The sequence below is a fragment of the Anoplopoma fimbria genome, chromosome 17 (genome assembly GCF_027596085.1).
Source record: "Anoplopoma fimbria isolate UVic2021 breed Golden Eagle Sablefish chromosome 17, Afim_UVic_2022, whole genome shotgun sequence".
NCBI lineage: Eukaryota > Metazoa > Chordata > Actinopteri > Perciformes > Anoplopomatidae > Anoplopoma > Anoplopoma fimbria.
The window spans coordinates 4,142,815-4,170,598 of record NC_072465.1 but is presented as its reverse complement, the minus strand read 5'-3'; the positions used below and the strand labels follow the sequence as shown (position 1 = coordinate 4,170,598).

At 40.0% G+C, this 27,784-nt stretch overlaps 2 protein-coding genes across 3 annotated transcripts; both read left to right on the top strand.

The window, feature by feature from the left end:
• Nucleotides 1-3,938: 3,938 nt before the first annotated feature.
• pcsk1 (proprotein convertase subtilisin/kexin type 1) lies at nucleotides 3,939-16,297 on the top strand. Its single transcript, XM_054617281.1, has 14 exons — nucleotides 3,939-4,127; nucleotides 5,327-5,431; nucleotides 5,525-5,647; nucleotides 8,802-8,948; nucleotides 10,042-10,118; nucleotides 10,789-10,877; nucleotides 11,834-12,006; nucleotides 12,322-12,534; nucleotides 12,663-12,763; nucleotides 12,888-13,121; nucleotides 14,228-14,385; nucleotides 14,479-14,612; nucleotides 14,709-14,870; nucleotides 15,875-16,297. The coding sequence occupies exons 1-14, from the start codon at nucleotides 3,939-3,941 to the stop codon at nucleotides 16,295-16,297; spliced, it is 2,328 nt and encodes a 775-aa protein (XP_054473256.1).
• A 3,760-nt stretch (nucleotides 16,298-20,057) lies between these two features.
• On the top strand, nucleotides 20,058-23,361 carry LOC129106184 (globoside alpha-1,3-N-acetylgalactosaminyltransferase 1-like). Of its 2 annotated transcripts, none has more exons than XM_054617538.1 (4): nucleotides 20,058-20,296; nucleotides 20,461-20,502; nucleotides 21,253-21,315; nucleotides 21,693-23,361. In XM_054617538.1, exons 2-4 carry the CDS (start codon nucleotides 20,469-20,471, stop codon nucleotides 22,643-22,645), a joined length of 1,050 nt encoding a protein of 349 aa, XP_054473513.1. In that variant the 5' UTR covers nucleotides 20,058-20,296; nucleotides 20,461-20,468; the 3' UTR covers nucleotides 22,646-23,361. The 2 variants fall into 2 exon arrangements, with proteins under 2 accessions (XP_054473513.1, XP_054473512.1); XM_054617537.1 differs by having other exon boundaries at nucleotides 20,458-20,502.
• Nucleotides 23,362-27,784: the final 4,423 nt, after the last annotated feature.

Here is a 27,784-nt window from a genome sequence, read left to right as displayed (position 1 = left end):
AGTATGAACCCCGTCACATCCACTCAGAAACATGCTGTCCTGCAAAGCCATGCCAATCTGGTTGACTCCGTAATGGATTTTTCACAGCATCTTCTGATATCAGATGACATTTGTACAACGTTGGTTGAGCTTTGTTGACATGAATGAATGAGACAACTCTTAACCTTTGCTTCTTTTCCTTCAGGTATTACTCATATTGACAACAGCAATGCTGTGCTGAAGACTGAATGCGCTTCTGCTCAATACAGCTGGTACAAAGACATTACCACTATCAATTGCTTAATACTGTATGTATATTTGATGTATCTGTAAATGTATTATATGTGTTTGTATAAATGTATATTTGTATTATCTTGTTTAACTATTTCATTTCTATTTTGCTACAGAGGTCTACTCTGTTTAAAGTAGTTTTTATCTTATATTTACAGGCTCGTTAAGTACTTTAAAACTGCCTCTGTCTGTTTTGAAATTTTCTATATCAAATGTATTATTATTTGTAAATTTATCAGCATAAATTCTTATCTTTTCCTGCTTAATGTATTAAATAATTATGTGATTGTGATCTTTAAGCATATTTTACTCCATTATTTCCAAGCTTGAATGGCTTGAAAATACTCTCCTTGAAAATGTTTACTATGTATTTAGTGTCTGCTTGATCCTCCACCTCTTTAAACAGATCATATCTCTGTAGACTTACAGTAAACTAGAATTTAAAGCACAGTTCATTGTGTTTGATCGTTGTTTGACTGCACAGCATGTTTATGTAAAAACGTCAGATTTGAAGCAAATTTTACTCCAGTTGAGCGCCAATCAAAACATCATGAAATAAATCTTTCTGCCAAAATTCAACATCCGTGTTCTACCAGTCTTATATTATAATGCTCTTGTTTTCTGGTTTGTCACACGGTTTCTATCTGATTTCCACAGCGACAGTAAAGATGACAAAAGGAGGGGGTTGGCATGGCAACCCACTGTCCTTGTTGAGTGTCACATGCAGCACATTTCACTGGGTTGTTGGGTGACATGGGAGCATTTAAGTCCCATTCACTGTGTGACAGACTTCAGTTTAGTTTTGCTTTGTATATAATTTTATTATCAGACCATTTTTAAATCATGTCTTTGAAAATGTGCTACATCTTGAAAAAAATTAAGTAATATACACACAAAACCAGATAGCGTATTAATAACTAATTGTGAAAATTTCACTGTCACTGAACCATTGATGAACTCGGACATCAATGGGAAGTGCGGTTGAAGACTTCACATCTATTTGGCACACCTAATTGATTTTGGTTCAGTAACTGTCAGCAGTCAACGCAGCTCCATCTGCGTCATCCTCCACCTAAAAGCAGTGGCTTTCCTTCACCGTCTGGAAAAATAATTACCTTACCAAACACGCTTAGACCTCTGACCTCATTTGTCGGAAATGATGCAGGCATTGCTTTTGTCTTTTGGTGTGTGTGTGTGTGTGTGTGTGTGTGTGTGTGTGTGTGTGTGTGTGTGTGTGTGTGTGTGTGTGTGTGTGTGTGTGTGTGTGTGTGTGTGTGTGTGTGTGTGTGTGTGTGTGTGTGTGTATGTGTGTGTCCTCACCGTGAAATAAGGAAGGCCAGATGAGTGATCTCAGAAACCTGTAGGGAAACACACACCCCCACAGCTTAGCGATAAGGACAGAGGATGCTGAGAATCAATGAGAACAGTCAAAAATGCAATGCCCTGTAATGAAACCACGAACCCCTGCAGTGAAGCTCGTCCATCTTGTTAATATCTCTATGGCTCTTCAGCTGTGTGTTTCTGTGTGACTGAGTGAGTGCCTTGGTCAGAGCAAACAGATGTTGCTAGGTAATTGTGGATTATACCGCAGATCTGGTGCAGACCTGTTTGCAAATGGCCAGGCGACCAAAGGTATCAGTCATTATCAGTTCTGACAAGTTTAACTCACAATGACTAACACGCTCATTCTATTCTTCCACAAATATTGTACATCTGATTAAAGTGACAATCCTTTTGTACAATAGTGCTTATTGTTGTGTTTGTTTGTATTTGATTCATACAGTTTGTCTGGTACGAACTGCATCTACACAACCCCTCATTGTGTTCGAGAGGGAAAAAAACATCTACTTTTAAAACACCTTTCTGTTTGGGTAATTGTGAAATCAGGGCATGCTGATCTTCGGTTTCCATCAATAAACAAGTCAAACAGCATCAGATGTTTGCAATTTAACTGTTATAAAACCTTTGAACAACTCCTTGTTAACACTGTTTGAGTCAGATTGATATAATTAAAGATCACATCCTACAATAAAAACAACAATGTACATCAAATGCAGATTGGGACAGATCAAAATAATAAAACACACAACACCTGATGCTGTTTAACTATAAATGCCAGATATGTAGTTACACCCGATATTTTAGTTTGGATCCGTCCTTATTGATTTTTAAAATGTATTCTGACCACCCATTCCATACAACGGTTTCATTCTTGAAAGAAGACATTATGCAATTTCTGTGAATTACAAACAACACCATTAGAACCCCTCAGAACTGAATTAATGTGTATTTCACTGATACAACTTTTGCATTTTTACTTGTGTAACATTTTGAATATTTACCATGTGAGGGATGGTCATACATGTGATCAGCAGCTATATGTACAGTACACTGCCCTGGCCGTTACCATATATATTTTCTATGGAGTGATAATTATACTTAACCTGTATTCCATTGTTACGGTACATGTGTGAAGGAAATCTGACAGTCAATGCCACATATTCTTTATTATTAGTATTATTTTCATTAGTAGTAGTAGTAGTAATAGTATTAGTATTATTAGTATTAGTATTATTATTGTTGTTGTTATTATCTTATTTCTTCTCTTCTTGTTGTTTAGTTTTATGTTATCATTGATTCATTTTCTAATTATGATGTTTGTTTGGTTTGATGTTACCTCTTTTGGAAAGCAATAAAAGTAAAGTACAAAGAAACATTTTTTAATACAATTTCGGTTCTTTTTTCCCCCCCTGTGGTATTACTACTTTTCTTTCAGTAAAGGATGTGGATACTTTAATAGTTGGTCTGTGATTTTGATACGTGTAATATAACTGAGTGATTTGTACTAGGGCAACGAATACATGTCTGTTATTATTATTATTATTATTATTATTATTATTATTATTATTATTATTATTATTATTATTATTATGTATTGTTATGATAGCCTCCTAAGCTCCTGGAGTGACCCATTTACCTTCACATCCCAGTGTTTGGTTTCAGTGTCATCACCTGATGAGGATCTGCGGTGAGTGAGAGGAGCTGTCCTCGGTGCTGAAATCCATCTCTCTCTCTCTCTCTCTCTCTCTCTCTCTCTCTCTGGCGACGTGGACCAGAAAGAGATGCCTTATTGGTTGAAACACACATTTCATTTATCAAAAAGCTACAACACAAAACTACAAAAGATTGTCTGAGGATGCAGTAGAAGGATGTCCGCCTCCTGATGATGAACATGTATCAGTAAGCACTGTTTTTAGGATTGGTTCTTATTGTTGTGTTTCTTCCCAGTGTCTCCTACAGCTCCAGGGACAAACGGGGATATTTTTAGCTCAGACTTTCTCCCTCAGGGACTCGAACTCTCATCCCACCGAAGGTAGACGCCGGACTGACGTCAGAGCAGCAGTCATTTGACGTGCGTACATCCCCATCACCAGCGTACACACATCCACAGACAGCCCTCCCCATCATAGTGTTTCCTCTCCTTGGCGAACCAATAACGCAGTTTCTCGTCCTCTCCATCTCAGCCAGAGAGGTTTCTTAAGGAATAAACAGAAAACAAGATATCTTTATTATCTCTACAAAACATTTACTGACCCAGTTGTGACTGCTTTTTTGCAGCTGTTTGTACATATATATTTTTTTCCTCATCTGGTTGAATTTCCTCTGAGATGGAAGTGAGATGTCGTCCAGCGGTGTTGTGTTGTGTTTTCGCGATCTTCTTCTCGGTGGTGTCCCGGTCGCTGGGCTCCTCTTTCGGGGACAGACAGTACCTGAACGAGTGGGCAGTGGAGATCCCGGGCGGACTGGCTGCTGCAGAGGCGATCGCCAAAGAGCTGGACTACAAACTGGTCCGACAGGTAGGCACTACTTGTCCCAATGTTTAGACTTGAACAATAAAAGCGTTTATTGATTCTAAAATGAGGTGTGTTGAGGTTTAATGGATACGATTTTATTGAGCTTGATATCAAAGCAAATTGGGACCTGAATAATGTCTCGTTTTAATATCAAAGCCTTAGTTTAACAGCAACCCAACAGAAACCATAAAAGCAAAAATGAATCATGAAATGTTAATGAAGCCTGCAGCCTACAATATCAGCTGGGGAGCCAGGCAATAGCCATATCAATTATCATGCTTTGCTTGATCAAGCCATCAGAGTGGAAACTCGTGCCTTTTATGATAGCCCTAAAGCACTCTGTACATTTTCAGCACCCTGCTAAATCAAGGTGGAGGATTTAATCAAGCTGTGACTCACTGTTTACACACTTCTGATAACTCTGGTTTTAATATCCATGTTCAGTACGGACCTGTCTTTCCCAGCCTTTCAGACTGACTGATGTTGTCTTCTCCTAAACAAACACATTAGTCACCATAAGGACGGCTCATTAATATGAAACCTGTAGCTCCAAACATTAGTGGGCAATGATTAACTGAGCTGTCATGGTTACTCAGGAACACTGTATGCTGTCATCTTCCCATGTGTCGGAAACATAATCACAATTTTCAGTTTGTATATTACATTTGCATTCATTTAGAAGACATGTCTGTCCTAAGCGATTTAAGATAAAAGCACCAGCCTCCAAAAGAATGAGAAGAGCGAGATGTCATCAAAATAGTAAACTATAGAATGGACACAGTGCGACTTTATTGCTTAGCATCAGTCCATTGCATGAATGTCTCTGAAGATGCATGTAAAGGATTGGCAGGAAATAATTTACACCAGTAGGCCCATTGTCTTTTGTTTGTTTTTTAATTTGAATAAATAAAAATAAAACTTGAAAATACTGTATGTCTAGTAATCTGTTTACATAGCTTACCATTCAGTTAATAGGAAATACAACACAGTGTATCATAGATTAAAAAAAAGAGGGAGAGATTTAGATGCATCAGTGCAGTGATGACACCGTCTGAATTTAACTGGGTTTTTTGTTGCTCCCCCCATAAAACTGAATTCCTGAGGCTTTTTTTGAGAGATAATAATGTTTTTAGACAGGCTTGAGCGACCAGATGGCTGGTACTACGTCATTCCCTATCCGTCTCTTGCCTTCCTCTCTGCAGATCGGGGCCCTGGAAGACCATTTCTTGTTCAAACACCGCAATCATCCTAGCAGAATGAAACGAAGTGCCAACCACATCACCAGGCGGCTGTCTGAGGATGACCGGGTGAGTGGCCACTTTCCTCTATTACCTTGTCCCGTTTTGTGCCCGATCATTTTGTCTCATTTTTAAAGGCTGTCTCCTCTTGTCTGTGTGCAGGTGCTGTGGGCAGAGCAGCAGTACGAGAAACAACGCAACAAGCGAGCGTCCCTCGGGGAGTGTAGGGACTGCCCAGTGGATAAGCTGTTTGATGATCCCATGTGGAACCAGCAGTGGTACTTGGTGAGTCACCAATAGGGCTTGAAAATGAATCACACAAACACTCACAACACAAAGCAGCAGATTAAGTATTGATTGAGTAAGTACATGAGAAATTCAACAGGTGGCCTCAACAATTAATCTAGTTTGTGCTGGTTTAAAGATGCCTTTTTTAGAAACATATTTGAACTGGACTTCACAGAGCTCCAAAAACTACAGATTTAGGTTGATATCCAGCCTACTGGTCATATGTTGTGTGCTTCTGTTGTGTCTGATTGAACCGCCTGTTTCCACTCAGCTGGTCAGTCCTCCCCCGGGACTTTCTAAAACCCTGCAAGTGCTGGACAGCTCCACACTGTTCTCATGTCTCTAGCAGAGGGCCATTGAGTGTGTGTGAATTATATGTATTATAAAGCCATAGCATTTGTACACGCAGAGGGCTGTTTCAGTAATTTTGTATGCATGGCATGCATGTGTGTAGAAATGCACAAAAGTGGGGAAACAAAACATGAAAACAATGTAACAATAGCACGCTATCGAGCAGCTCTAGCCAAAAGAGCCATTTGCTTAATTGGTAACACAGTCCCTGTGGAGATGAGAGGAGTGTAGAGAATATAATCCAGCAGGATGGAATAGAGCAGAGCCGTGTATTAAGTCCCAATTTACCCTGAATGGGATGCTTCAGTCCATTGGGGCAAAGTAGGGGCAGAGAACAGTAGACTGTCACAGCTGTGGGTCTCCTGCCAGATCTATTACTAACATATTCCCTTTAACCTGACTGTAGGCTGACCCCAACATTTACCGCTTTGAATGACATCTTTACTGATTTTGATCATTAATCTGAGAATTAACTCTGCGACTGCGCCATTGACAACAGCACATACATAATACAGTGGATACGACAGCGGTTGACGATTCGACATAGCAGATCAAACCAAATACATTAAAACAGTTACAGTTATTTAAAAAAAGTTACTCCATTAGGGCTGCAACAAACAATTATTTTCATCACTGATTAAATAAATATTTTTTTATAATATGTCAGAAAATATTGAAAATGGTTAGTCCAAAGATATCTAATTTATTATGATGTCAAATTGAAAAAAAAAGCCGCTAAATTGATTATTAATCAATGATTATTGCAATTAATCAATTATCAAAATAGTTGCGGATTTCTGTCGATTAACTAATTGATCATTTATTTATGGTTTTGGCTCTTAACACCATAATCAACTGTAATATATTGCTGTGATACCAGTACAGTATATTCATACCAAAATAGAACAATGACCATAAATCTGATTTAATTAGTAAATCAAGAGTTTTAAAACAAGCAAAAAAGGGCTTCAAATGGGAATCTATAAATAAACAATATACGGTAAAAATTCAGAAAAGAGAGAGAGATTCACATTACGTTCTCTCAGCTTTCACTTCTCTGCACCTGTGCTAACCAAACATGAGTCACACGCTTGTGGGGAATAAGAAGCAAATTGAGATGAATCATTTTTGCCCATGGTGGATGATGACACTAATGGAATTGGCCTTAAAGTGCCGCTTAGTGTATTTCCACATCAGTCCGTCTCTGTGTCACGGCAAGAGCCACACAGTAGTTCACATAAAGCATCGTGACTCACTCTCCTTGTCTGTCCAGCAAGGACAAAGCTTTGTAAAAATAGATGGAAAGAAAAAAGGGGTTCAGGTGTCCCCTTTTTACATCATCCACAAGGCTCTGATGTTATTTTCTTAGCTTCCGTATTTGCAAGTGAGACAAACATATGATAATGAGCTGTGATGACATCAGAGTGAGGGTGGAGCTGTGTGACTATATATGTCACGAGTGGGAGCCTGATAATTTAATCAGGGAGTGACTCATACTTGTAGCTTGAATTCCTCCTGCTTGCGTGGCTGTGTGTGTGTGTGTGTGTGTGTGTGTGTGTGTGTGTGTGTGTGTGTGTGTGTGTGTGTGTGTGTGTGTGTGTGTGTGTGTGTGTGTGTGTGTGTGTGTGTGTTTATTTGTGTTTGTGAGAGAGAGAAAGAGAGAGAGACTATATCCGTGGCTGTGCAAGTGTCAGTCTGTGTTAATTGTGCATCGAGGGATCTCATTGTGCTCTGGCGTGTGTGTCCACTTTCTCATTTTATATGCGAGAGCTGCAGAGAGACTTGCATAAGCTGCTGTGTGTGTTTGTTGTGTACCATTAACATCTATGCATGGCAGGCCACTGAGAGCCCCCTCAGCTGCTACCAGTATCGACAAGTGACTCATTTGGTGTTACACCAAAACAGACAAGCTGTAGATATGAGCTGGTCGGGAGTGAAATCCTCTCTAGCAAATTGCTATTGAAACACATTGTGTGAAAGTGTGACATCTGCTGTGTATTTACATTGAATGTTCTGTTCTATTAACTGTCAGCTGGAACTGATACTGTCCAAAGTGGAAGAGCGATAAAGATAAAATGCTCGTGAGCGGATGGGGTAAAAACAGGGAGTCAAAGTGTGAAGCCAAGGAGAGGAAAAAAGGCGATACATCACAGGGATGAGTCACGTCTTGGGGTGGCGTTCTGCAGTGTCTGTGCATAATGCGCAAAGAGCGAAAGAGCAAAGTGAGATCTTTTTTTAGTCTTAGCTGTCTCCAGCTCTGAATCATACTCTTCCCCAAGCAGACAGGCATCAGCCCTGCTTACTCTCCCTCACTCCCTGCTGATTTTCCATTTAAAACATGCTCAGCGCCCTCCCTCACTTGTTACGTTCGATATTCTATAACCTCGGAGATGAATTTCTAAATAATCCAACTGGGGCACTAAATGTGAGTCGAGCCAGAGGAACTGCGGGTTGAGACACAGCACATCTCTGGGCACTGAAAGGCATATTGAGGGTTGAATGGATCAGTAGAGTTGCTGTATTAGAAAACACAAAAGCGGTATCATTATGACCCTGTGGCAGCAATCTGCCTACAAGTGGCCATAGGAGTGGAGTCAACAAGCCAACAATCAAGTAATGAATTTCTGTAAAGGTCAGTGGAAGAATAGGCAGGCTGAGTGAGCTGGAGGACTTTGGCTTACCTTTTTTTTTACACATAGGATAATACTTAGAAGGCCTGTTTAAATGAAGTAATTGGTGGTAATTCACACAACATTTAGCTTGAATTACAGATGTGTTATTTTGTAATTTTATCTTCCAGCAAGACACACGGACTTCTTCCTCGCTGCCGAAACTCGACCTGCATGTGATCCCCGTGTGGCAGAAAGGCATCACAGGAAAAGGAGTGGTCATCACCGTTCTGGATGACGGGCTGGAGTGGAACCACACGGACATCTACTCCAACTACGTAAGACACTGTTTCCATGGAGACAGCCTCCGTCGTCTACGTCTTCCGTTGCCATAGCAACGCTGCTGGTGACACCTTACAAGGCCATTCATAAAGACAGTATTGGATCTTCAGTCTAATAATGTCTGGCTCCAAAAAGCTTTCTTTGGTTTTAATTCCTGGATTCAAATTGGGTGTTTGGCTCTTATGCAAATTTTGCTCTGAATGACTACTCCTTGCATTTAGGGATGCAGAATATGAAAACATTTTTACAGTGTGAAAGGGGTTGCAGATAATTACAAACCAATGAAAGCGAGCATGACTGAATGGGAGATCAGTGAGGTTTCATTTTGGCATAGTTTATCTGGTTGAGAGGAACCATGAAAGCCTTTAAAAGCCACATCTGTGGTTTGGTTTCAAACAGTGCTGTTGCTCTTAGAAGCCGCTGCATAGCCTGTGCAAAAGAAGGAAAGAGGAAGAAAGGGATTGTGGGAGGGAGAGAAGGAAATTATGTATGACAACAGGGCTGATGGAATCAGCCCCCACTGTAATTAAGTTAACGCTGATCAAAGAGGCTCAATCAGCTGAGACGCTCATCCTTAACAATCAAGGCACATGAGTGCATTTGCATAACTTAATAGCAATGATTTAAAATGAGAGGCACAGGCATCTGATTTAAATCGGATATTAAAGGGGTTAGTGTGAAACTAAAACTGAAAGGAAGCATTGGTTCTGATTTCCTCTTTAATAAGAACATACTTTTTATATTTAATTGCATTTTACACAGAAGGAAATGATGGGAAAGACAAAAAAAGGAATGACATGAATTTCTATACCACACACAGTGCAGCATTGAAACCCCTGAAGTCAAACTAGGACACAACCTTCAGGCAAAAACACAATTTTGAAGTTATCTGTATGGTTAAAAGATTACCCCTCCGAGCTATTCTATATGTGTTGTTTAACTATGTGGACACATCCCTCTCTCCACTTGTCATCTATCAGATGTGTCTCCGTGACAGCAGATTGGCTCTGACAAATGTGTGTTTGAAGCCTTCGTCACCATGTACACTGACGTCAAGCCTTGATCATTTTCTATCTGTTGTTTTCAAAGGATGCAGCAGCCAGCTACGACTTCAACGACAACGACCCCGACCCTTTCCCCAGATACGACTCCACTAATGAAAACAAGTGAGTTAACTGCTGAGGAGGGATATTGGCCATTTTGTGGCATGGGCTGGATTATTCTATGTTCAACAAATTAGTTGAACATAGAAGTTGATTCTGCAATATGATTGGAAGACTCATGATTCAGTACTGCCTCTCCTGCTTCTCCTCTCTAGTTGTTACTAAGCTTGAAGTTATTGGCTCACCCTCTGCTAGCTGTCACACACACACACAAACACACACACACACACACACACACACACACACACACACACACACACACACACACACACACACACAAACACACACACACACACACATACACACTCTACTCTCCGCCAACAGCCCTGTGCTCTTTTGTTATCAGCATACTCAACAGTTCAAAGCCTTTTCTTCCAGATGAATAATTGCAGGGCCACACGACCATAGAATCTCATCGCGACAAATTATTCTGTTCGAAACATGACCTTTTACAAGAAAATGATGTAATCACACATAATAGTGGCCTCTTGTAATGAGTTTTGCATCCTATGAAATAATGAGTGCAGGTTAAACAGTTAAAGATAACCATTAGGAAAACACAATGCATTTCCTGCAAAAAATAGCACATGAACAAATGTATGTAGAATTAGTGTTTAAAAACTGAAGTGAATGGGTCAATTAAGTATGTATTGAATATGTATGTTTCTCTTAGACATGGGACCAGGTGCGCTGGGGAGATAGCTATGCAGGCTGACAACAATAAATGTGGTGTTGGAGTGGCATTTAACTCCAAGGTTGGAGGTAAGAGCTTCTTGTTTTCGTGAATATTTATTTGTGTATTTTATCATGCACCATCACATTCAATTTAATTCAAATTTGTGTATGTGGGCACAAATAAAGACTAGAGATTGAGAAAGTGTATTACACTGCTGTGTGGGATTTAAATGATCATTGATTAAATCAGTCTGAGTGTAAAGAAAAACAACAACAATTAGAGACATGAAAACTGCAAGCCTCTGTTTTAACACCAGTGATATAATTGATATGATATACATAAACATATAATAGGTTTGGTGGATGCTTGTGCACCATATGTTTTAAATAGGCTAAAAAAGAATGGGACACAAAGATAATTCATCAAGTACTTACGTTCTAAGCACTGTTGTTAGAAACCTTGGCTGCACATGCCTGGATTTTAATTCATTCTATTTATAGCCAGCAGGGAAGGAGATTTCCTGATGGATATCTGATTTTTACACCCGATAGTTAATGTCACAATGCCAAGTTTACTGAGCTCCAATCCACCCAAACAATGGTTTGCAATATTTAGGCTGCAACATCTGAGGGCCAGGGTGGCCAGCGGGTTCTTAGGCCCTAAAACAAAACCATATAATTCATAACCTTTCGGTTAAGGCTGCTTTAATACATTTCACTTTTTTGTTTTCTCTTTATTTACTGCTATGAGTTTGTAAATTGCAACACTTGATGTAAGCTTGGCAATAAATTGATGATACGTCCGCAAAAAGAGGCCTTATCTCACAATGTTAACGAAAGTGAAAATATAATTGTGTATCCGCCCTGTGAGTCCAAAATGTAATGGGTTCTGCATTGGCCCATGCTTTACCCTTCTACCAAGTTTCATGAAAATCTAGCAAGTGTTTCTTTAAGTTATCCTGCTAACAAACAAACAAATAAACCAAAAGCGTTATAACCAAAAGGGTAACTGGGCACTAATAATCCTGCATCTCTCTGCTCAGGGATTCGTATGCTCGATGGGATTGTGACTGATGCCATCGAGGCCAGCTCTATTGGGTTCAATCCAAACCATGTGGACATCTACAGTGCCAGCTGGGGACCCAACGACGATGGCAAGACAGTGGAGGGCCCTGGACGCCTGGCCCAGAAGGCTTTTGAATACGGTATCCAGAAGGTAAACGATAAGACGGGCAGTTTTTATTTAGACTCGTCTGGTGTAATCCCAGACTGAGGTTCCTAATGGAAGCTACTATCTGCAGCAGTGATGAAAATCCGATAGAACTGAATTACCTTGTTATTTACCTTAAAGTATTACATCTAATACCATAAAACTATTCCCCTCATATTTGTTATTTCTATAAAATAAAATGTGTCAGCAGCAGAATGTTTGTAAACTACCAGAAGGTATTTGATTTCTAGCGTAGAACAACATTTCTAGGGTTTCTTATCGTCTTCAGCTCTCTCTCTCTCTGTCTCTTATCTCCTGCAGGGCCGTGGTGGGAAAGGCTCTATCTTTGTTTGGGCATCAGGTAATGGTGGGCGCCAGGGTGATAACTGTGACTGCGACGGTTACACAGACAGCATCTACACCATCTCAATCAGCAGCGCCTCCCAGCAGGGCCTGTCCCCGTGGTACGCAGAGAAGTGCTCCTCCACTCTGGCTACAGCATACAGCAGTGGAGACTACACCGACCAGAGGATTGTAAGTAACTACGTCTGTTACGCAATGTTGTGTTGTGTTTTAGAGCAGTAAGGTCAGGTATTTCATTCATATTATTCAAGGTTATATTAATACATGATTTTCGTCTCTCTTTGCCTGCCTGCTTTCAGACGAGTGCCGATCTACACAATGAGTGCACTCAGACTCACACTGGAACGTCGGCCTCTGCCCCACTGGCTGCTGGAATATTTGCCCTTGCACTTGAACAAAAGTATGCAGTGCTGTTGCTCACAATCTGCATGTGAAATTCTTAATGCAATTTCAGGGGACTTTTAATTTGACACTCAATATCGGTAAATACTCACCGGTATGCCTCTGTGTCTTCCCTCCCTCAGCCCAGATCTTACCTGGAGAGACCTGCAGCACATTGTGGTCTGGACCTCAGAGTTCGACCCTTTGGCCAATAACCCAGGCTGGAAGAGGAACGGAGCAGGGTTGATGGTCAACAGCCGTTTCGGCTTCGGCCTTCTCAACGCTAAAGCTCTGGTGGACCTGGCTGACCCGGCCACGTGGAAGCATGTGCCTGAAAAAAAGCAATGCATTGTCAGGGATGATTCTTTTCAGCCCAGGTATGTGGATGTTTCACAGCTGCTCTCGTCTACCGATTGATTTTTTGTTTGATGCTTTGCCAACAGCCGGCAATTTTTGGCTACTGTTTTTAAATGATACATGTAGCTGCGCATTATAGTGTATATATCTCATATATTACTAGTATGCATACTGGCGGTTAACTTTGTGACCCAATGCAAATTATTACATTTTGAGATGGAGAACTTTATTCCCTTTTGTTCTGACATTTTGGGTCCTAAAGAAAACAGATGTTATTCTGTTTGTTATCAAAGAAGCATCTGTTAAATTCCCTGTTGTTGGCATGATGACAGTAATAAATCTTAAGCCTGGGAGGGCTTCCTGTGTCATTAAAATGAATCAAATATATATTTTATTCATTATATATCACAATTCTTCATGATGGCAGCGTAGAGCATCTGGATTTGAGGTCAATCTTCAACTCTGAACATTCATTAATGCTAATTGCTTAACAGTGGGATTAAATATTTAAATCCAAAAGCTGCCAAGCATGGACAGGAACTCAACGTCCCGTTCTGCTGTCTCATCTGTCTGTCTGTTTCCTTCATGGATTAATAACCTAAAAAGATTGACGGCTAATGCTCAGCTGCTCTAATTTGTCTTTGGAAAAACCTTTTGAGTTCACTTTGTTCCACCAGTAAACGCAGCTACAACTGAGTTCTGCGTACCTTTTAGTCTCCAATGTGCAATTTGCTTTGGACACCCCTCTCCCAATTACCTTGCTACATCCATGTCTAATCCCGAGGATTTGGCTCTCCATTTCCATCAATGTTCAATGTCTAACCCTCTCCAGCTTTATGACAGCTTGAACACAGAAATCCTTTCATTCATGTCTGGGAGAGCTGAGGATTAACTTTTTTTTGCAAATGAATGACCAAATCTGTATACGTGTCATACGTACGCTTGTGATGTGCTAAATATTTCCAAAATTTGAGATTTTCATGAACTATTTCGCAATAATATGTGATGTGTGGAGTGGTTTGTTTTTTTTCCCACCCCACTGCTGTTTCCCAGACAGTAATGAGAAGATGTAAGGGAACTACATGTTTGTGTGTTTCATTCCCTGCTATTTTAATGCATCCCACAGGGTGCTGAAAGCAGCAGGGGCGATCACTATAGAGATTCCAACCAAAGCCTGTGTGGGGCAGGAGAACGCAGTCCGCTCATTGGAGCATGTGCAGGTGGAGGCCAGCATCGAGTACACCAGGAGAGGGGACCTGCACATAACACTCACCTCCCCAGCCGGTTAGAGATGTGCACACACACACACAAGGACACAAACATGTGAGTGAAATAACCAAGTTCGCAGCTTATCTATCTTTTTGTTTTTTCCCTCAGGCACCAGTACAGTGCTGCTGGCTGAGCGAGAGAGGGACACGTCCTCTAATGGCTTCAGGAACTGGGACTTTATGTCCGTCCATACATGGGGAGAAGATCCTGCTGGTACATGGACCATAAAGATCACAGATACTGTGAGTTACACACAGAACATATTTGGCTTGTTTGTATAACTCCTGAGCTTCTGCCGGTTCTTCCTGAGATCTAACCAACGCTACTTCCCCTCACAGTCGGGCCGCATGCAGAATGAAGGACGAATTTTGAGTTGGAAGCTGATTCTTCATGGGACGTCAGAGAAGCCAGAGCACATGAAGAAACCTCGGGTGTATATTCCTTACAACGCTGTGCAGAATGACCGCCGTGGTGTGGAACATATGGATGACATGTTGGAGGTGAGTACAAACATGGTTAAGATATAGAGGAAAGGAATGGTAATATATACACAATGAAAGGTCACAGGATCACCAAATCTATCTGGAGAAAAAAACATGAATATCTTGAGATCTGAAAAACTATCAAACAATTTTTGAGATATCTCCAGTCCCAAACAAAGATGTGGACTGACTTATCTAAAAACCTGAAACTCTCATTTTTGCTGACCCTGGGTGGTTGGGGCAGTCATGCAGCATTGTACTCTATGGTGTGTCAGCACTCTGTGACATCACTGTTGGGTGTGGTTACAGGTACAACAAACACCCTTCTGACCTAAATAGTGGGTTATATGACTCCCACTAGCATATAATTACACAAACCTCAAGTAATAGCTACAGATTAAATCAATACAGTAGGTTCTTTAGGTAGTCGGATGAATATTTTAGATTGCAAAGACATGACATGAACCTTGTTTGATTCTGATCTGTAACATAAGATCGGTACATATTGATACTCAGTGTCCCTCCTACAAATGCAAATGACGTTATGTCAAGACTTGTGATAAAAATCACAATGTGTTATTTGAAATGAATTCAAGGAAAGAGCAAATGTGACGTTGCATATTATTTATAGCTTTTGCGAGCTTGTGCTCCCCAGGATATTTAAAATTAAACAATGCCTGAAACAAAAATGAGGTTTAAGTGTTGACTTTCAATTTAAATTTGAGTGTTTACATCCATATATTTTGAACAGTGTATACATTGCAGCACTTTGGATCACCACAATGTTAGCAAAGTGCGAAAGTAGTAAACAGTCGTTGTTTACTTTTAGATCCATTGTGTCGGACCAGAGAGCCAAAAAATAGATCACCTTCCAGGTGCTTTGGGATTGTATTGATTATTTTAGTACATATTAAAAGAACAGAGTTATGTTGCTATTTTTTAGATTTGTGGATCATTTTTATCTCTCGATTTGCGTCAAACATCAATAACATCTCTCCTCTCTGTCTTGTCTGGTGTCACAGGAGCCCACACAGGCCTTCCCGCCTCCAAAGCCTGAGACAGCAAAAGCCTCCCCTCCTTCCAGCCCAGAGAAGGAGTCTAAAAAGCCCGTAAATCCACCTTACTCCCCCTCCCTGGCCCTTTTGCGTCTCCTTCAGACTGCCTTCAACAGGCAAACACCTGCCCTGCAGCAGCCACAGTCCGTAGCCAGGGCCTCCTCCGCCTGGAGGAAGCAGCAGGCGGGCCGGAAACTCTCTCCTCCTGCAACAAGACTCCCCCCTCAGACATTATACCAGGCTCTGGACATGATCAACAAGTACCAAGGCCCTGAGGACAGTGTCTACAGTGACTACACTGATGGCTTCTACAGCATCAAACCATACAGGCACAGAGATGACCGACTGCTGCAGGCCCTGTTTGAGATGATAGATGATGAGCACAAGTGAAGGCATGGAAAGGAGAGGGGAGGAGAGGAGAGATATGAGATTAAAGGGAAGCATGGTCATGTGTTGGTTGGGGAGCAGAGGAGAAGGCAAAGAGAAGAGAGAAGCAGACGGATCTGGCGTTGGAGGAGGGAAGGAGGAGAGAAGAAACACAGGAAAGAAAACTCTTCCACTCAGTTATGTCCCGTCCCGTCCCCCCCCGTCCCCGTCCCGTCCCCGAAAAAAACAAATGCTGCATATCTGATCTCTTTAACTTTATTTGCCAATCACCATTCATTAATTAATTCTGTCATTAAGTCGTGCAAAATTTGCAGTCCACACGTGATTCAAAACCCAGACTTGTTTAGGGCCTCTCTGCTACAAACTGTATCTCCATCTAGTGAAAGTGAAAGCATTTAATCATAAGAGAGGAGGGGGAGGCCTTGTGTCTCTTCTCTTCACTGCCTGCTCAAGCATGCCACCTTTAGAATATATATGTTTTGTATTAGTATCTATATATTATCTATATATTATACAAAGACAATGATTGTAATATGGTTTTGAAAACAACTGACATCTCAAATTTTCACATTCAAGAATCTTTTTGTTTCTATATCTTTTTATGTCCTACATAGTTTTATTGTCACACTATTATTGGACATCTTCTCACCTTAATCACTTCAGAGGACAGATTGATCCTTAAAAAAACTGACATAAAGTCATGAAATTAGAGCCAGCATTCATTCAAAATTAAGCAAATTTTTTAATCGATCAGCAGTTTGAAAGGTTTGAACTATGTTGACAAAAGATTAATTCTCAGGGTGTCAACAAAGCTCAAGAGAGTAGGAGAATCATATTCTGTAAGTATTAAATATATAGAATGTGAAAGATTACTATAAAAGTATGCAGATGAGAATATACAATTGTACCAAACACTATTAAAAAAGAGGAAACCTAACCATCCTCTACTCTAGTAAAAATTAACGACAAATGGAGTCTTTCAGTTGGAGTAGCGATACATTAAAGGATTTAAAAATAAATGATCTTCTTGTGCTATTTGTTTAATTTTGTATAAGTACAATGCTGCATTAAATGAAATATTTTTCTAAGGATCCTCATAGTTTATGGAAATAATATATACAGTATCAAACCCTCGAACAGTTTATTTTCTTGTGGCATAGTTCACTCAAAACTGCACTACACTACAAGTGAGTATAGTTATCATTACTACAAATGAACACTGCCAAAATCTTTGCTGTCAAAAAGCTTCTGTGTATTTCAGTACAAATGGCTAACATGTTGTTAGATCATCATCTGCAAAATGCCAACTACAAACAGTTCCTTGAATCCTGGACAGATCATTGCATTGATATAACTTCTCTGGTATTATTTATTTGATATTAATGGACCTATCACACTTCAGAAACTGACAAGAAACTCTGTAGAATAGGGGCTCTGCACCGCAACCTTTGAGCACATTTATCTTGAACGCCTTAATATATGCTGTAATAAATGTGCATACTCATCTCCACCTGCTGTAGATCAATTTACAGATGCCATTCCAAGTGTTTATGATATGATAAGTTATGAATCTTCTATGCAGAGTCTCTATCCTCCAACTTGGAACTGCCTGCCCCGCTTCTCTGCCAACAAGGTGACAGGAAATAGAAGATGTTTGGGACTAACGCTTCTCTCTGTAATTTATCCATTCTTCAGTGTAGCCCGTGCTGTTTTCTTTATGTTTTTTGTTTTCGACTGTCGCTTCAGTCCAAAGTTGTTTACACAAACCAATATTATGTTGCAATTTCTGTATGGATGTACAAAAAAACAATGAGATTTATCGTAATAAACTGCAAAGTGACCTCTTGAGTCTGTCTGAGTCTCTACAAGCAAACAGTAAATCTGGGAGGTGACATCAGCCGTGTCCAAAGTGACAATATAGGACAGAATATAGGGTTTAGGGATCGAATTCATTTGATTAATTTGAATTAGAGTTACATTACATTACATTACATTACAGTCATTTAGCAGACGCTTTTATCCAAAGCGACTTACAGGAAGGAGTTCTAGTAGCTCTGCCGGACTACAGAGACAACTGACTTAAAAAATACATTTATAAATGTATAAGGTTATTTTGTAAACACAAGCTGTGAGTGCTGATGATTTTGCCTTTTCAGCTTCGGTCCGTCCTGAGGCATCCTAAACTTTTCGGTGGATCACCACTTTGGCAGACTGAAATATCTCAACAACTAGTGGATGGATTGTCAGGAAATATTGTAGACATTCCTGTTCCCCAGAGGATGATTCCTAAAGACTTTGGTGATCACTTTACTTGTAATCAAGCACCAGCATCAGGTCAAAAGTCTAAGTTGCAAATGTTAGCATGCTAACATGCTAAACTAAGATGTTGATTGTAGGATATATATCTGTGAAACATCAGCTTGCAAGCAATGACATTGTGGGTAGTGGTGGAACAAGAACATTTATTCAAGTATTGTAATCAAGTACACAAATGAGGTGCTTGTACTTTACTTGAGTATTTCAATGTTATGTTACATTATACTTTCAGCTGCTCTACATCTCAGAAGTAAATATTGTGTCATTTGTCAGCTAGGTTTATCCAGATGTGTTGATTTTGTATGTTTGAGATAAACTGAAGGATGGAGTGTTCCCTTGTGGGTTTAGAACATTTTCCTCCTACTAAAGCTGATTAACTTATTTAAAAAAAAAAACTTGGATCATCTGGAAAATGCAAAACATCACAAAGCTGGATACAGGGCTATTTTTACGAGCTCATTAGTTTACTTTTTAGAGATATGTGGTTCTCACAGGGCAGCGAAGCTACAAACATATTAACATCTTATAGAATATTGATTTAGATCAAAACTATACTAACAGTATATCAAGAAGTTTAAAAACATATCCAGCAGAAAAATGCAACATAAACATGAATGCAGTGGTGTTATTGGTCCATAAACATAATAGCAATCCCACATTTTACTGCACAAAGAGTATTTTAAGTATTCATACTTAGCCTACATAATTTTACTTTCTGGATGCAGGACTTTTGCTTAGTGGAGTATTTTCACTGTGTGGTATTATTACTTTTACTAAAGTAAAGGATCTGAATACTTTTTCCACCACTGATTGTGAGTATGTTATCATGCTGCTGGTAGCATGGTTGTATACTCGTTTAAATATGCATACCGGCCTTTTCCAATTTTAAATTTTGAATCGTTGCCAAGCTTGAAAAAAAAAAAGGGGATTTTATCATTTTGCCATATGGACCAGCCCTAATGAGACACACTTGCTGTTAAATAATGAAACACAACCCTCACAGTCAAACACATGAGAAATGTCCTCACATTGAGTTCAGCAACTAGATAAGGATCCCTTTCAGGGCTTTGAATTAATCAAATACATATCTTTAACACTATTTCCCACATCGCCTTTCAATATCCTTCTAGAATCATAGCTTGATAATAGATATTGGAACCTCTTTAAAGTATGCTGTTATCTCCTGACTGTCCTCCAGTGTATTTCATATTGAGGGCCTCCACCTTGTGGACAGAAAGAATACAACACCCTGCTGACGTGCACTGCAGCCTAGTTTTTAACATAGCAAGATATCTGTCTACTTCCTACCAACTATTCTCTTTACAGAAAAAGTTTAAATGTGTTAACTGGGATTTATCTGATGAATTTGAAGAGGAGGTTCTCCTAATAGTTTTTGAGTGACCACCCACCCTCTAATGTTTATCTTCTTCAACATGAGTAGGAGGAAAGAAAGAAATCCCTCTTTTCAGTAAATGCAATTCTACCATGTCTTCTCCTCCACTACTCAGCTCCTCCCAATAGCCCAGATTCCCCACACATCTGGTTGCTTTGGTTTTTCTCCAAAACTGAATACTGCAAACGCCTAAGGAGGAAAGTGCGGAGGGGGGGCAAGAAAGAAGATATGGGAAGAAAAGCGAGTGGAAAATATTATAAAAGCAAGGACAAGAGAGTGAAAGAGGAAGCAAGGTAAGAAAATAACCATTGGTGGAATAAAGTGAGTTAAACAACACATTTCCAGGAGGAGACAGAGTGGGCAGAGAAAAAACAGAGAGAGAGAGAGCGAAAAGCAGAATTTGTTCTGGCAAAAATTGTTTCCTCAGACAAAGATTTGTGTGTTTATCCACCAGCAGGTCACAATATGGCGCTGTTACCATTCTGCAAGACTCGTGCAGGTCAGTAAAACCTCAGCCACATCTCTGCTCATGTCATATCTGGTTGTTTTTTCCCCTCACCTGTCATTGATCTGTGACTGCTGTATTTGTAAATGCTCAGTGAAAACCCAAGTTTTGTAGGATGTGTAATCCAATCCTGAATATATGAATATATAGGCAAAATAACTCCTTGATGGATTCAAGACTTTATGTACTTTTGTCCCAAATCTGGTGAAAGAGCAAGCAGGACTGTATGAGGAGAATATGAAGATAACATCTACATTCACTCACATGTGCTTCTGCTTAAGTGCTATCTCATGCAATGTTTAACGTTTAGCCTCCCATGCACCTCAAAGTCAGAAGATAACTTTTAGCACTGTCTCATCCTTTTATATCTTTAAGTCATTGTTACTAGTTAACCATAAATCTTTAAGATTGTAATATTTGAGTCAAATTTATTATTTATTTGAGTTAATTAAAGTAAAAATGAATGTTACATTGTATAGCTTATGTGTATAAACCTAGGCATAACATGGGCTGCAGCACATAGTGTATACGTATTGCATATGCTTTAAAGATTAAATTATTTGTGCAATCACGGGTTGCTACACTTCAAAGGGGTGATATTTCTGCATCAGCACATTCTTTTCATTCCATCAGCTTTGGTCTTTTCTACCTATCTAAGAAAATGCACTTACAGGAAAAGCATTTAACAACTTGTACTGGTTTCATTTCATTTCATTAACATGTGTATGTTTGTCCTTCGAACAGGATCAGTCAGAGTGACCAGAATACAGCTGTTTCTGTACTGTTTTCTCCTGTGTCTTATCATATGTAAGTGTACAGAAGAATTTATTCTACTCACACTAACACTTTGTGTCGTGAAAGTAAATGCACATACAGTAGAAAAATGAGCTTGTGGCGAGGTGAATGTAAACTACAACCTTGTTGTTGCATGCCAAACAGATCCTGTCTCAAATATGCTGATATAATATATATAATTATATGCTAAATATTCCAGATACAAACATATGGTGAAAGTTAAAAGGTGATTTAAATAGGGTCAGTTATGATCATTTGGATAGAATTGGGTGACTTTTCTCCAGCTTAACAAAAGTATACATGTGTACTTTCTACCATTTTTCACACAGTAGTTTGGAAAAATGAGTTGGTGTTGTAATAAAAAGAAAAAACATGTTTTGCCCCTCCAGACTTCCTCAATGGACGTAAAGCAGCTGTCAGTGTGGAGTCACCTCATCCTATCTTCCATGCCTTTGGAATGGACAGGGGAGAAGTTGTAACAGACATGACAGTCATCAAGGCAAAGGCGCCACAAACTCCTCTGGAGACACCTTGGGGTGCTCCTTTAGTGTGGGGTGACACCCGGAAGTCAGCTTTGCGCAGGGCTAAACTCGCACAAGAGGGAATCCGTATAGGTCTGCTGGCTCTCGTTGTGGGAACTTATGCCCAGTTTGTGCAGCGTTTCCTCTCTTCAGCTGAAACCCACTTTCTCCCTGGTCAGATGGTCACCTACTACATTCTCACGGACAACCCCCGCACTCTGGATCCCCCCATCGAGTTGGGCCCTGAACGACAGCTGAAGGTGGTTCCTGTTGCAGAGCTGCCCGGGTGGGAGAGGTTGGCTCGTCGCCGGATGGTCCTGCTTGCTGATGCCATCAGAAACCCAATCAGCAGCGAGGTAGAGTACATCTTCTGCGCCGACATCGATCAGGAGTTTGTGGCCCCTGTGGAAGAGGAAATCCTAGGAGACCTGGTGGCCACGTTGCACCCAGAGCTCTATGGGAGGCCACGAAATGCATTTCCTTACGAAATCGAAGAGGTCTCATCAGCTTCCGTGGAGGAGGATGAAGGGGACTACTACTACACCTCTGAGTTGTATGGAGGGTTGGTTTCTGAGATGTACAAACTGGCTCGAACCTGTTCTTTGCTCATTCTGCAGGACCAGGCTAACGGGGTTATGGCCAGGGGCCTTGAGGAAAGTTACTTGAACCGCTACTTGATCGATAACAGGCCCACCTGTGTGCTTTCCCCAGAGTACAGCTGGTGGGACTCAGCCCTGGCTCCTGATGTGCATGTACAGAGGCTGATATCATTGGGGAGGAAATGTGAGGCTTATGATCAGCAGAAAGAGAATCAATGTTAGATGTAGGGTTCTGCTGGCCGAGCCCAAATTATGAATGTAGGTCTCACTCCAACATGAAGAATTATTGTTTGAGCTAACAGTGTTATGACAGGACGGGGGATGAAGGGAGAAGATGAAAAGAGGACACATGTTCCAATCATCTTTATTCAATTTATACTTCATAATTTCCATTTTCTTTTCTGTTTTATTAGCCAATAAATCTAGCCTGCAATCACACATAAGCAAACTGCACAATCTGCTCTCAATTAAAGACACATTTGTGTGAACACTTTGTCTGCGTGCTATCTCTTCCACAGCAGACGAAAAAAAGAAATTGACCTGTCTCTTTAAACGGAGCACTGTGCTCTCCATTAATGTCAGCCTCGGAGATACTGCTCCAGTGGCTTTGTGGTCAACAGCGATAAGAGTCAACAGTGTAAGTGCACACTTTCCCCGCAGTGGCCAATCATTAACTGGAAGAGCTGCTGTTTCAAGGTCCTTAAATACCAGGTGGGGGGAAAATGGATATAACGGGATGCTGTTTCTCCAGGGTACAGAAGCTACCATGTTTAAGCTTCAGCTAACACTAAAATAGTCTGGTGAAACTGGTTCAGGAAGTAATAAAGGAAGTTTCATAAAAAAAAAATGAATTTCCCCGTTAAGTGTTGGAGTAAAAGTAAAACTCAAATGACCTGAAGTTGGTGGTTGTCTGCTTATCTCTTTCTCCCTCCCACACACAAACACACAAACGCATGCTACCACGTTCACACTCTGCTTCTCTGCTTTTTAATGGGAGGGTTAAACAGCAGCAGATGTCTTTTCTCACTGCCAGCAGAATCTATCCTCAGGGACAGATTGCCACGTGGAGTGTAGCTGAAGGTAAAATTCAGATAATCCAGGAAAACTCATTTTCAGTTATATTTTACTAAAATCAAAAAATAAACTTTACACCCAAACCCAGTATCCTAGCTTTTATTCACAGTAGAATTTCACAATGTGTCCCCTTATCTTGCTGCAAAATATCAATCACAACTGATTTTTACTGACACAGTATATATAGCATGCTTAAAGAAACAATAAATAAATAGGAATAAGTAGCAAGAGATTGCTGATACCGGCTGATACTCACAGCAACATGTGAATAAGGGGAGTACTGGCACCTATTTTTTACAATTTAAAGCACTGCTCACTATAAGTATTCACATGTTGATTCAGATTATAAATTCTATTCAAATTTGAACTAAATTAACTGATAAACAATAGTGTAGCATTCTATCTCATAACATCTTAATTCCATATAACAACATGTAGTACAATATGATGTTCACCCATAATTTGCTTTGGTTTTGTTATGAACGCGTCAGTCTTCTAAATAAGGTATATTTTTTTACATAGGCCACCTGATCCTTGCTCATTACCCCCTTTCATGCCATAATGCAAAGCAGTTTAAATAATTATTGGTTTAATCCCGGTCATGTGATTTATTGGTGGTGCCGCAGCAAGACCTGAAGCAGGGGAAATCCCTAACATGAAAACCCATGGAGGCCTAAATGTCTCTATGATTAGCAACTATTAGATCTTAATGTGTTGGCAGATAACATGTAACATAAACTTCTCTTTTTTAGATTAAGAGTTTGGTCGTTCATTTTCTTTCTTGGGTTGCCTATGTTTTTACAGTGCGAACCCATTGAAACGCGCTACTTTGGAAACGAGTATATGATAGCATCTGCCTATTTGGACAAGGTCTCTTCATGGCTATCAATTAAGTCAGAGGATGGAAAGGCTTTCCAGGTACACAGTCTACTTTTTGCGCGGATGTCGCAACGCCATGGAGGAGGTTCACAGTCTGTATGAATTTAATACACCTGCCAATATGCTTGCTGTGATTAAAAGATTGCCCTACAAGCTCAAGGACAAATGGCGAACAGTGGCATGCTACGTCCAGGAAAGACATCGTCGAAGAGCTGTTTGTTGACATTGTGTTGGAACAACAGCCTGTATTTCCTTAGCTTGACCCCGTTTTCAGTCAACTGTCTCTACAATGACAGTAGTGTGTACACTAGCTTTCATGTGGACATATTAGTCATAATACATTAGTCAGTCCTCTTTTTTTCTTTGCTATTGGTCAGCAGCACCATTTATGTCTGTGTGTTTGTTGGTTTAGTTGTGACCTGCTCGAACAAAACTCTTAGTGACTGTGTCCTAAAGATGGGCTCTGAGTAGAACTCTTCCTTTTTCCTCTTGTCTTTTTTCGTTTTTGTGTTTTCATGTGATTGTGTCCTATCAAAGATGTTTTAACAGATTCAGTTTGCGAAAGATGCATTCACATGCAGCACGCACGCACACACAATCAATCTCATTATCTCCTGGCTTAATCTCCAATCCAAAATAAGCCATATCTGCATTAACTGCTTCTTTACCCAAGAGAAACACCTGAACCTGTTAAGAGAAATACAATTTTTAAAATAAGGTAGCAACTTTAAATGCAAACTGCCTGATCCAGCAACAGAAAAGGTGCGTATTGAGCACTGGTAACGATTTCAGGCTCCAGACTCCTGCCCCTAAAACAGGTGCCTCTGATTAGCACCAAAAATAGGAGCCTGGCCAAATAATACGTCTATCAATGATTAACCTCTTTTGTTGTTCAGTTGTTATCCTGCACAGCAGCAGCTGAATTGTGGCGATGTACAGCAGTTTGTGCACTGGTAGTTTAGTTAGCTGTTAGCCAAACACATGTCTTACCTAGTAATGCAACCACCAGTAACTCAAATCTGCCAAGCCTTCAATTATGCCTAACATTAAGCTTTCAAATAATAATAATAACAGATGAATTATATAAAAATGTATGTTTCCCCGTACAGTTATCATGAACGGGGAAATAAGCTATAGAGACCTTTTCTTTTTTTTTTTTACCAACTTGTAAACATGTTTGTTTCTGCTATTTTAACATGGAGGCCTGTGGGTATTAACTCGCTTTTGGATCAAGCTGCAAGTGGTTTTTTAAAGCACTGCAGTTTTTGCATTGGCTTTATTTCTCATTGCCGGAGTTTGCTGCTTGCAGCTGAGCTGAGAGGTACCCAGCAGTGTATGTACTTGTAGTTCAATTAGCTGTTAGCCAAACACACAGTCCATTCCTTAAGCTGTTAGCCAAACACAACCGCAAGAGGTAAAGGCATAAACAGGCACCAAAAATATTATGCAGTTTGTTGCAGCAGAATGCAAAATAAGCCTTGGACAGAAAAAGAGGTGCAAACGCACTCACTCACGGATGCACGCACATAAGCAACCGATGGCATCATTTTCCTGGCAGAGACAATAATAAATGTATCCACATTTTAAAGATAATTGTCAGAGGTCAATCCTCATAGCTAATGGGTAATACAGTTAAGGACTACACTGTTACGTTATCCCTGTGTTTAATGTTTAGCTTTTAACAAAGTGTGAGTTATTTTAAAGTATTCTTCACACTGAGCTCTAGAACGTCCAACAGGTGACACCTTCAGGGCCTCTATAAACACAAAAGGTCTAAAACCAAAGAGTCCTAGCCAGCCCAAAGGCTTTATTTTCACAGCAGGCAACCTGTCAAACAAACCAGAGCACCTCTGGAATTAACCCAGTTTAGTATTTCAAATCTGCATGTATTCAAACCAACAGAAGGTTGGCAAAGTTGTCAACCCAGTCAAGGTTGATTCTAACTATTGTTGATAATAGGTGCTATCAATGAGATTAATGATCATTACTTTACATTACATTACAGTCATTTAGCAGATGCTTTTATCCAAAGCGACTTACAATAAGTGTATTCAACATAGGTATTCAAGAGAACTACTAGTCACCAGAAGTCATAAGTGCATCTCCTTTCTTAAACAAGCATCTAAGAGCATAAACCAGAGCAAAAGTACAGTGCAGAAACAAACTAATACAATAAGTGCACGCCATTGAATGTTGTTTCAGATTTTACATTCCACACATATATTAATATTTAAATGGCCTCCATATCTTTGTGGGGCAGTTTATTTTGAGAAATAGGAATAACTACTTTGTTGATGAGTTAAAGTGCAAGAAGTCTGGAATGTGTGTTTGTGTGTGACTGTGTGTGTTTATGTGTGACTTGTTGGGGGGATGGGTGGGGTGAACAGCTATGGTAATCTGCTGGATTCACACAGGCCTTACCCCACCCTGCCCGAGGCTACTCCACACCAAAACATGCTGCCCTAATCACCAGGTCAAGGGGACTGACATTAAGAGATAGTGGAGGTGCAGCTCACAAGGGGACACACTTGTGCCCATTGTGCTGATGCCACATTATATCCCATATCATTAAATGAAACCACATGAAAGATGATTATAGGGTGACATAGAGGCATTGGTGTTCACAAAGTAGTTAGCTGTGAAAAAAAAAATATCCTAGCTGACCCTGACATAATGAGAATTTAGTCATTATGGAAGTGTATACTTCCAAAAGTAGTAAAAAATACAAAATCAAGAGCACAGTGTTTGGTTTTTACTACTGAGCTCTGCTTAATAGTTTATCGACCTCACAGTGTATGTGCAAAATGTTATAAAGAATAATCCAATATTAGCTAAATTGTTTCGAAATCGTATCGATTTAGATTATGCGGATATTTGTTACAAGGCCTGCAAAACTGTATTTGATTAAAATTTTCTTCACACTCAAGTATAGTCTACAAAAGCTACCTTTTACAGTCTCAGTGGGCTAGAATTAGTTATGGCATGTCAGCAAAAACACAGCAGGCAGAGGCAGTTTCGCCAGGAGGTAACTACAGAGTGAGGCTACGGGCTTACAGAGAAAGGGAAACTAGATACTGGAATGTTTCCTTCAGTAAGGCCTTAAAAGATCAAATATGACAACATGCTGCCTTGGTTTTGTTAATGGATAGAAAACCCCAGTTGTAGGCCCACAAATAAATCATGGTACACAATAACTTCTAAAGCAAGTGGTAAAAAAAACTTTTACTTTATTAAAATAGTAAAAGTAGCAATAACGCAGGGTAGAAACACTCTTGTACATGTAAAAGTATAAAGTTAACTACACTAGAATAAAAAGTAAAGCAAGTAATGTGCAGTAGGACACATGAATAAATGTTGCTCATTTCTTTCCACCACAGTGTAAAGCACAATTACATGTTTCAAGCAACA

Excerpts from the sequence above, each read along its gene's own strand:
- pcsk1 (XM_054617281.1), top strand. The coding sequence starts at position 3,939 with ATGGAAGTGAGATGTCGTCCAGCGGTGTTGTGTTGTGTTTTCGCGATC. Across the intron at positions 5,432-5,524 it reads GGCTGTCTGAGGATGACCGG|GTGCTGTGGGCAGAGCAGCA; the intron begins GTGAGTGGCCAC and ends GTCTGTGTGCAG. Across the intron at positions 10,878-11,833 it reads ATTTAACTCCAAGGTTGGAG|GGATTCGTATGCTCGATGGG; the intron begins GTAAGAGCTTCT and ends CTCTCTGCTCAG.
- LOC129106184 (XM_054617538.1), top strand. The coding sequence starts at position 20,469 with ATGGCGCTGTTACCATTCTGCAAGACTCGTGCAG. Across the intron at positions 20,503-21,252 it reads ATTCTGCAAGACTCGTGCAG|GATCAGTCAGAGTGACCAGA; the intron begins GTCAGTAAAACC and ends TCCTTCGAACAG. Across the intron at positions 21,316-21,692 it reads TCTCCTGTGTCTTATCATAT|ACTTCCTCAATGGACGTAAA; the intron begins GTAAGTGTACAG and ends TTGCCCCTCCAG.